Raw genomic sequence first — 9,682 nt, 5'->3', positions numbered from 1 at the left:
CTGTTAAGAAAACAGTTCATGGGAGTCATAATAGCCAATCATGTTGCTTTTCTTCGATATTCTCACCCTTTAGAATTGATTTGCTTTTTGTAATGGAGTTTCAAAGGGGGAAGAACCGGTTAAAAAAAATTCTTATCTGAACTTTTCTCCTTGCGAGTTTAAAACCCAATGTCTTCTCAATTTAAGTGTCTACTAAACTTAAGCTACTGTACACAAACTTGATTTTACAATACTAAAAATCCACCTTAAAAACATTTTTGAAAACACTTGTGTTGCATAAACTGATTTCATTGAGCGTGCATTCAGAACTTTTGTCTTTGGTTGTTCTCTGGTGAGTCCCACATTTCAATCTTGAGCTAGCGCTCGCATTGGTACAGTATAAGTGCAATATGAAAATAAATTAAAAATGGCAGAGAAGTACAGTAACAGTACACATTAATCAGTTTAATTGTGTCCTAAAGGTTCTGAATTACCAAAAACAAACATTGCCAAAGCAAAAATACCAATGAGTTTCCAATTAAACAGTCTCAAATCTCACAGGTTTTATTCATCCTCATTTCTAAAATCTAAATACAGGGTACCACATTACACCAGAATAAACTCAGGAGCTGATTGAGTTGGACATGTCATCTCAAACTGGCATAAAAGCACTCCCAAAAAAAAAAATCAACGTGTCATACAATGCGTGCTTTATTAGATCAACATTAGCCAAACAAACATAAAAATATTGTACAAAGTCAAAGACCACAGGATAATTTCATTTTAAAAAAGCAAAGCAGGTTCACTTTTGGTACGTCGAGTGTAAATGTGATCTGTATGCTGAAAACGGGGGGTGGGGAAGGAGAGAAGAGCAGTCAGACCAATCAGGTTAAGTCTAATGTGCTGCAATTAACCTAGTAAAATGCATTTTTTTTTAAAAAAATTCAGTTATTTGGGATGGTTTTAAATTCTCAAACAACTGAAATATAAGCTCTCCCTTTAAATATAACGATCTGCCAAACAACTGGAACAAAAGTACAAAAAAGTGCTGTTAGCTTGCTAGATATAGAGAAACATTTCGTGCTAAGCTAACACAGGCTTATACGGAGTCATACAAAAGTACGTAAATGTGTAAATCATCCTACAATCAATAACAGTATATCCAGAAAGTCATCACAATCTCATATTTACAGACAAGAAAAAGAAGACCCACCTGCTTGATTGGACCAAAGTTCAGCAGCTCTGGTGTTAAGTGGACTTTCATTGTTGGGTTCTAAGACAGTCCAACAAAGGAGGTGGATGAAAACATACTGACGAACATTTGGATATAAGGCTGCACCAGATGAGTCTTACCTCCAAGCAGGCTTTGAATGGACAGCAAGACAGCACGCACGTCCAGTAGCGCCGACCATTTGTCTTTGAGGATGTCCAAACAGATGAAACCTTGCTCGTCAACATTGGGATGGAAACACTGCGACACGAATCGGATACGTGGAGGTTGGTACGGGTAACCGGCCGGGAATTCCAGCGACAGCTTGTATCGCAGACCTTCATACACCTGGAACACGACGCCCAGACATGAAAATAAGTCGCGGGTTAAAAGAGTGAGAAGTGTGGAAGAAATACGTTTCAGAACAGTGTACAGCGCAGAAAAATATTTAAGGTCTGTCGACCAACACCAAGTTCCAGTGATCTGCAGGACGCATTGTACAAACATACACCTTAGGGCAGGGGTCGGGAACCACTCTATTGAGCAATTATATATTTATGGTAAAAATGAGCACCAACAATCTTAAGCGTGATACAAGTTTAAAGTTGTATATTTAGTTTATATGGGACACATGCACTATTATTCAATCATAAATTATCAAACCATCTGACTTCCCACTGTGAAACAAAATGCACTGAAATATTACATCGTCTTGAGAGCGGGTTTGTCGGTTTTGTTAAATTTTGTCCAAAAATATACGCCTTACAGTGGCTCATAGGGGCAAAAAAGTTCACGCCCCTCCCTATAGGGTGTTGCACAAAAAATAAGGGAGTAAGCTTGGATATGTTTGATATTTTGGCTGAATCTAGCCTTAAGTCAGTTGCATGAAAGCAGGTTAAATTTAGCTTGGCTACTGTGGTGATTTATTCTCAATAGCTAGCCTGCTCCAGACCAGGCTAAGAATATCCCCAGGCGGGCCAGTCTGAGGGTGGGACTGAGCTGGCCTTGAGCAAGACCGTGCGAGGCTCAGGGACTGGTATGGTCTGACCCAGGCGCCAAGAGATGATGTATATCTGGGGATATTCTTAGGACTTCTACGGTCTATAGTGTGAAAAATCAATGGGCTTTATAGCAATTCCATGGAATTTCTTGATTTGTAGCATTTTATTAACCAGCATTAAAATTTCACATGTAGGCTGTATTGTCATTTCATTAATGTCTGATGACTATAATTACGAGGGTCCTTTTGAAGCCATGCACGTAGTAAATTTGATATCAGACCATGTGTTTTATTGCTTCTCCAATTAAGAATGCTTGTCAAATGGCCCATAGGGAAATTACGTCCTATCTTCTGAACTCTCGTCTTTATCGATTTTTTTGGGCACAACGCTGGCCAGACTAGTTCAAGCTATGCTTATTCAGTTAGCCTGGATTTCTTTATTCCTTCCGGGTAATACCTTACTGGGCAACACCGCAGAACCAACTCGTGGTTTCTATTGTCAAGTCCTCACGTCGATTTGAGTGCCATGGAATTAAATATACAAACTTGCCAAATAAATCAAGTGTGTTCTTGATATAGTTTCTATAAATTTCAAGAATCCATCTGGGCAACTAGCATCCCTCGTTTACCTTTAAAATCTACTGCACATATAGGTTATGGGCCGCAGTTAATCATTCTCCCTTTATTGGCTACAAGCGAAAGACGTTTGGTTTGATTCATCTATTGCTGTATCTTCCAGGGGCGGTGCTCCTCACTTTCAAAGTAATAGTTGCGCAGCCCAACCGGCAATTAGTCCAGCCCGCACAAACTATAGTCATTTTAATTTTAACTCATCTCAAATGCCCAGTACTCCCTGCAAAATGTCACAATACCCTTCTGAAAACATTTTCTCCTCGGATCTACACAATTCATGTAGTTAACCCTTTGACTTCAAAACGGCAAATTTTGCCAAAAGGTGTTGATTTTTCATGCCTGACGGCATCTGTCAGCATTGCCCCAGGCAAGGTCTCTACGGTTGGTCACTGTGACCTACCGTGTCGCGTGGCCCGTCGATGGTACCGATCCACTTGAAGAGGTTGTCGGACTCGGGGAAGGCCGAGATTCCCTTGTCGCCTGCCATCTACCACAAACACATAAATAATAAGCCATTTAAATTTAAGACATTTTCAAATTTACATCCAATGAAATTCAACTACAATCTCGCACCAATTCTGAAAAAGACACGGGAGGCGGGCACAGAGTTCTGACGGACCTAAGTACCCAACGACACCCGGCCGCAACGCGCTGAAAGAGCGGTGAAGATCTTGCGTACATTGCGGCTGAAGTTAGTTTTGCAAGGGTGGTCAGATCGCGCTGCTCCCGAGGGGAGACTGGCACCCGAACCGGCCGCGGCCAGGCCAGGCTGAGGGTGGGACTGAGCTGGCCTTGAGCAAGACCGTGCGAGGCTCAGGGACCGGTATGGTCTGACCCAGGCACCAAAGCAAATTGAGAACCACCAAGTTACACTGACTGTAGGTTAAGCTCCAACATAATGCTGCGTTTTCGTAAATACGGAAATCTGGATTATCTGACCACCACATTGCATTTATCGATAAACTTGGTGAAAAAGAAAAATATTACGACAGCATACTTTGTTGGTTTACTAATTATACAGTTTTATCACGCAGATAAGCCGGGGGAAAATTAAGACATTTGAGACTTAAATTTAAGAAATGTAGACAAAATTTAAGACTTTTTGAATACCTTGATTTGCAGTTATCAAATTTAAGACCTTTTCAAATTTTCAAATTTCAGGGGAACCCTTTAGATAGATAGATACTTTATTCATCCTCGTAGGGAAATTCACACTTCCAGCAGTCTACCCCATTGTTTATTAACAGATTAACATGATGCCCTAGGGGTGCTTGTTGCGGAGTGGATGACGTCACACGCCAATTGTGTGCAAGCATCAAGCCAACAACTTTTGGGGATCAAAAGTGGAAACAAAAACATTTGCCCTCCACGATGATTGTGCAAGCCACTTTGTGGAGCAACAGGCGAGACTTGCCTGCAACAACTCAATTACCATGCTGGTCCAAGATGGAAACGTGAGCAGCTTTTATGCAACTAAACTAAATTAACAGCAGCGCCGATGACCAGTTAATATTTAAATTAGTTTCGTGTTTTTCAACCTTTTGAACAAAGACATTTATTGAAAAAAAAAAAAAACGCGGTTAACCACGAGTCAGTGCCATTGCATAGCAAAAGTAAAGTCAGATAAAAGAAAGCTTTTGCTAGTCTGTACACTAATTGGATAATTTCCCACGGCACAGTATGACAATTACTGTGCACAGTGCTTGAAAAAAACACTGGCTTGGTTCACACATAAAAGAAAAAAATTCTTGACTTGCACCTTTCAAGAATACATTATTAGCATTTGTAATAATATTAATGATACTCTTGGTTGAATCACGACCAATATCATTTCAAAATTTACACAAGAAAATGCCTATCTGTCTCAGGTTTTACATATTGTATTATTAGAGAAAAAGATTTGAGAAAAACCATAAAACCACAAGATGAGAACTCACCATCAGTCCCATTAACTCCTGCTGGAGCCTGTGAAAAAATAAAATAAAACAACAACAACGTCGTGCTTAGCTTTACAGTGAAAAATTGGAGCATTGCTTTGAAAGTCACGCGTTAATGACCCGTAACCAAAAACTTTAAATACTTACCGTTTGGTAACTGATCCTTTGGCAGGGTTTCCACCTGCCTCACTGCCCTTCATGGCGACAGCATCGGCTGAGGTAGCAGGGTCCAAGTTCTGCGAGGCCATTGCTCTGCTTTACACTAAACCTAAATATATACAAAGGGCTTTTTAGCAGTCGTTTTTTGTTGCACTACACAATACAGCGACATTTAGTGGTCAAATAGTACAGTCTCTAAGCAAATATTCAAATTGTCAGCTGTACTCCAAATACACGGCATGCAAAAGTAACCCACTCACGGCCAAACGATCTTAAAATGACACTGTAATATTGACTAGTATATGACGCTGTATTGTTTTTGTGAGAATACAAACTACGGAGACTAAAATTACCAGACTGCACCATTTTCCCTTCTCATGTTTTTTGCCCATTACCCTTAACAGAAAGATGTCGGACAATCATGTCAGCTCCCTTTAGTGAGCCTCACGTTTTGTATAATAAATACAAACTACAACCTAATGGAGTCTGACAGTAAGACGCCGTGCCCTAGTAAAATCAGATCTTTTCTAGGCATGGTGATGTATTACCAAAGCTTCATTGAAGCATGTTCTGCGAAGGCAAAACCTCTGTTCAGGCTCACATCTGAATCTGGTGCCCAGCATAAGCGCAAGAGAGGCCGCAACTACAAGTATATAAATTCACGTTTGTATTGTAGTTCATGGACTTTTGCTTAATATGTAAAGATATATTTTTCCAATTATTTACATTTTTAAACCAATGGGAGGCGCTATATAATGTAGAATGTCCCTTTAATCAAGCAAAAAAGCCAGTACTAAGGCCAGGCCAGGGATAAAGACGGCTTAACAAATAAATCGGATCGATTCTAGCAAAACACCGTTGGCACAACAGTTGCTTGACATGGCAAAAAAAAAAAAGCGACCAACAGTTTCTGACAAACTAAAAGGAGCTGTACAAAACCTGGATTTTTTTTACTCACTGCCACCATCTCCTGGCTGAAGTCATTAATGCAGCCTCAGTCAGCTTGTTCATGTTTGCATTTTATTAGATGCACTCGAATAAACCACTTATTTTTCAGCTTTTTTCGTGGTTTTGGTTAACGTTTGGACATGCCTTTCATCGTTTTCATTATACACCAATAGAAAAAAAACCCTACAGGTCTTCCCCCTGCCCCTCATTTATCCTACTCCTACAAGGTTCGTACATCTTTTTATGGGCAAATTCAAGCACTTTATAAGGACTTGCAAAGCCAATTTTCCAATTTCCCCAGTACCATAAAAATAAGAACTTCAGTCAATCTAATCATGTCACCCATGTACAGTATCTGCAATTTACATATGCAGTTTTTAATCTTGCATGTGCATTGATCCAGACATGTGAGTTCTAGATCATGAGGAAATCCAGAATATATTTGTTTGAGACAAATCATTCCTCATTTAGGTGTTGGGTAAAAATGACACACATATGTAGCTTTCATTTTTAGTTGCAGGAAGTTCTTCCCATGACAATTTAGGACTGTGAAATGCTAGCTTAAATTTTTGCGCGGCCTAGAACGAATGTCGTAGTTAATGCGCACTAATACACATTTCCTAATGACCTGTTTATGTGTGGCATGCACCTGTCCATTTGGGTGCCACCCGTCTGGAGCAATAATGCTTCATAGGACAATGCCGTAGAAATAATGCCAGCCATAGTTATTCACGGAGAAAAGGAAATGCAATGGCAAAGCGAGGCTGACAGAGCTGTGTCTGGACCATTTGTAAGCAGACGTGTTAAGAAACATGGCAACAATTACAAGAATTTACCCCAAATTCAAGCAATTTTCAATTATTTAAAACAAAACATTACAATTCAATTATTTTTCAGGATTTCAAGCACCCGTACGAATCCTATACTGTCTCAAACTTGCAGGCCGGGGGCCAATTGTGACCCTCATGATGATAGATTGAGACTTTCGCCTTGATAAGAAATTTTAAGGGACAGTGTGTATTATTTCCTCACCAGATGTCGCTGTATTCGATCATGCCACTGAAAACCAGTTTTGACAGTACAACAGAAGGAGACAAAAATAGAGAGAGTCAAAGTGACCAAAACGCATTTTCTTACTTTTGGAGGTAACAAAAAGAGAAAACAAAAAGAAATTTAAAATAGAAACTAAAAAGGTCACGTAAAATTAAATGAAATAAGACAAAAAGTGAAACTCAAAAAATGAGAAAAAAAAAAAAAAAAAAAAAAAAAAAAAAATAGAAAAAAGGAAAATTGCATTTGTTCCCGTTTGTCTTTTTCATTACATTTATTTTTCCCGTTTTCATGTTTTGTCCTGCTTTTATTTGTATTCCATTTCTTGCCCGTTTTTCTTATTTCTTCTTCCCTATGCTATTATTCCTTTAAAAAATAGTTTTCCCTTCTTTTTGTCTTTCTTAGAGAAAGGTAGGAAGCAAAAAGTTGCTTTTTGTTCACTTTCAGTCTTTGTAGTCTTCTTGGACTCCTTTTTGGTTGCACTACACATTACAGCATTGAGTGAACAATTATAAAACACTGTCCCTTTAAGAACAGCGAAATGTTTTCATCAGCACGGTTTTTGTGGAAGACCCCATTTTACTTAGCCTCACCTGGATCCTAGCTTCAGCGGCCCCTAACTCAATTAAGTTTGAGACCCCTGCCGTAAATGATAAATGGTCAGTATTCATATAGCGCTTTTGAAGTCAATGAAGACTTCCCAATGCGCTTTACAATATGCTTCACACTCTGTTTCGCCTTGAACAGCTTTGCTAAAAATCAAATCAGCGGCCCATGCTCAAGGCCCCTTTACACATTGCTTTTTTATATTTAATAGAGAAAATGATTTAACTTTCAATATTTTAAAAGAACATCTCACTCCACCTTTAAAACTACAGGGTCCATGAGCACAACGCACTTACTGTACAACTGCCTTTGTGAATATGTATTGAATATCATTAATCTATATTTTGTTACGTTTAAATCCTTGTATACGCTGTCATAAGCGAGAACCCATTCATTTCGTTGTACGGTTGTATAATGACAATAAAGGCAATTCATTCATTTAAAATATCAAGAGCCAAAACAAAAGACGAAATAAAAGAACGAACCTATTGGTCATACGGGCCAGACTAAACGCAAATTTTAAATATGGGATTAGAGTACTAGTGTTGTTCGGTACGGTCGATTTTAAAACTTCCCTTCCTTCAATCGGCAAATAAAAGAGAGTATAAAAGGGACCGTTTAAGATCACCGATTACCTTGTTAAAACTCACGGTAGCGTTCGACGCCCAAGTTTGATCAAGAGGAAAAACTGACAACCTGGAAAATTGAGCACACTTACTGGCGCTCCCAAATCAAACATAAGGCAAACGCACTTAGCCAATGGGGAGTCGACTTTCAAATTTTTTTCTTGCTAGCCAATAGAAGTAGCTGCTTTAAAGGCTGGTCGTTTCAATTGGACAAATCTTCTTCTTCTGTTCTAAGTTTAAGGGAAGTTGGCATCCATCACTTTGGTGCATTACCGCCTCTCATCTCAACATATATTTTCACTGTTCCGCTCATACTAACTCAGGAGTGGGAACCTATGGCTCGGGAGCCATATATGGCTCTTATCATGAGTGCATATGGCTCCGAAATAAAATGTAACTCTTGCTCATCTCTCTGTGGCGTTCCAAAGTCAAGTGATTTCGTCCCAATTTTGGTCCACATAAAGCCGAAGCAACTTAATGCAGAGGTTCGATAAGAAACAATTTAAACTGATAAATAAAAACTCTGGCAAACGACTTTGATTGGGTGAGCAGTACGGGTGGGCGGATCCCTGCACACAGCGCAGGGCACTTCCTTCTCTCTCTCTCTCGGACAGTGCAGTCTACACCGAAAGTGAATATGACGATATGCTTATCGTTTGCAGTAATTTGTGACTTTTTTACAAAAGAACTTTGCATGTACATTGTTTTTAAACCGTTATTAAGGACAAGTTTCATTGAAAAAAATTGCCTACACACTCTTAACTTAAGGTGGAAGAAAAATTGTAAATGGCATATTTACATTGATTTGGGACACAGGATTTGGCATTATTATCATTTCATACATTTGATTGAATAATCAAATGACACACAGTGAAATAAAATGTGCTGAAGAATTAGCTTTTGTCTAGAGAGCGTGTTTGGCAGTTTTTTAATTTTTTTCTGAAAATATATGATACGGCTCTCTCAATTTCTTTTTAAAACATGTTTTGCTTTTATGGCTCTTCGGGTCAAAAATGTTCCTGACCCCTGTACTAACTCATAAATCCTTATTCTACTGCTATATTTCAATCTAGGGCAGAGGTATATATATATATATATATATATATATATATATATATATATATATATATATATATATATATATCAATCATCGGGCAGTGGGCAGGGGACACCCTGAACTGGTTGCCAGCCAGTCGCAGGGCACACAGGGACAGACAACTCGCTCGCTCATTCACACCTAGGGACAATTTGGACCGGCCAATCCGCCTGAAATGCATGTCTTTGGAATGTGGGAGGAAACCATATATATATATATATATATATATATATATATATATATATATATATATATATATATATATATATATATATTTATATATGGTTTGATTAGCGCGTGTGCAGGCACAGTTCTAAGGTCTTGGGAACCTCCTGTGTGGGTTCAAATCCAGCTACCGGACTTCCTGTGCAGAGTTTGTATGTTCTCCCCGTGCTTGCGTGGGTTTCCTCCGGGCATTCCGGTTTCCTCCCACATTCC

The 9,682-nt window shown here is 39.0% G+C and overlaps 1 protein-coding gene across 1 annotated transcript; it reads right to left on the bottom strand.

Moving 5' to 3' along the window:
- Positions 1–527: 527 nt before the first annotated feature.
- Positions 528–8,314, bottom strand: ube2c (ubiquitin-conjugating enzyme E2C). The gene is made up of 7 exons (XM_088337522.1): positions 8,158–8,314; positions 4,907–5,027; positions 4,760–4,787; positions 3,223–3,309; positions 1,333–1,537; positions 1,193–1,252; positions 528–819 (listed from the first exon to the last, which is right to left on the bottom strand). The coding sequence occupies exons 2-7, from the start codon at positions 5,005–5,007 to the stop codon at positions 782–784; spliced, it is 519 nt and encodes a 172-aa protein (XP_088193648.1). The 5' UTR covers positions 5,008–5,027; positions 8,158–8,314; the 3' UTR covers positions 528–781.
- Positions 8,315–9,682: the final 1,368 nt, after the last annotated feature.

Source organism: Urocampus carinirostris, chromosome 6, assembly GCF_059441175.1.
Source record: "Urocampus carinirostris isolate Australia breed hairy pipefish chromosome 6, RoL_Ucar_1.0, whole genome shotgun sequence".
Lineage (NCBI taxonomy): Eukaryota > Metazoa > Chordata > Actinopteri > Syngnathiformes > Syngnathidae > Urocampus > Urocampus carinirostris.
Note: the sequence above shows the minus strand (reverse complement) of the source record. Positions and strands in the feature narration are given on the sequence as shown.

What these genes read in the sequence shown, in the direction of transcription:
- ube2c (XM_088337522.1), bottom strand. Translation starts at nt 5,007, where the DNA reads ATGGCCTCGCAGAACTTGGACCCTGCTACCTCAGCCGATGCTGTCGCC. An exon ending in AGGAGTTAATGGGACTGATG is followed by an intron (nt 3,310 to 4,759) that starts GTGAGTTCTCAT and finishes TGTTTGTGGTAG; the next exon opens with ATGGCAGGCGACAAGGGAAT. An exon ending in ACTTTGGTCCAATCAAGCAG is followed by an intron (nt 820 to 1,192) that starts GTGGGTCTTCTT and finishes CCCCGTTTTCAG; the next exon opens with CATACAGATCACATTTACAC.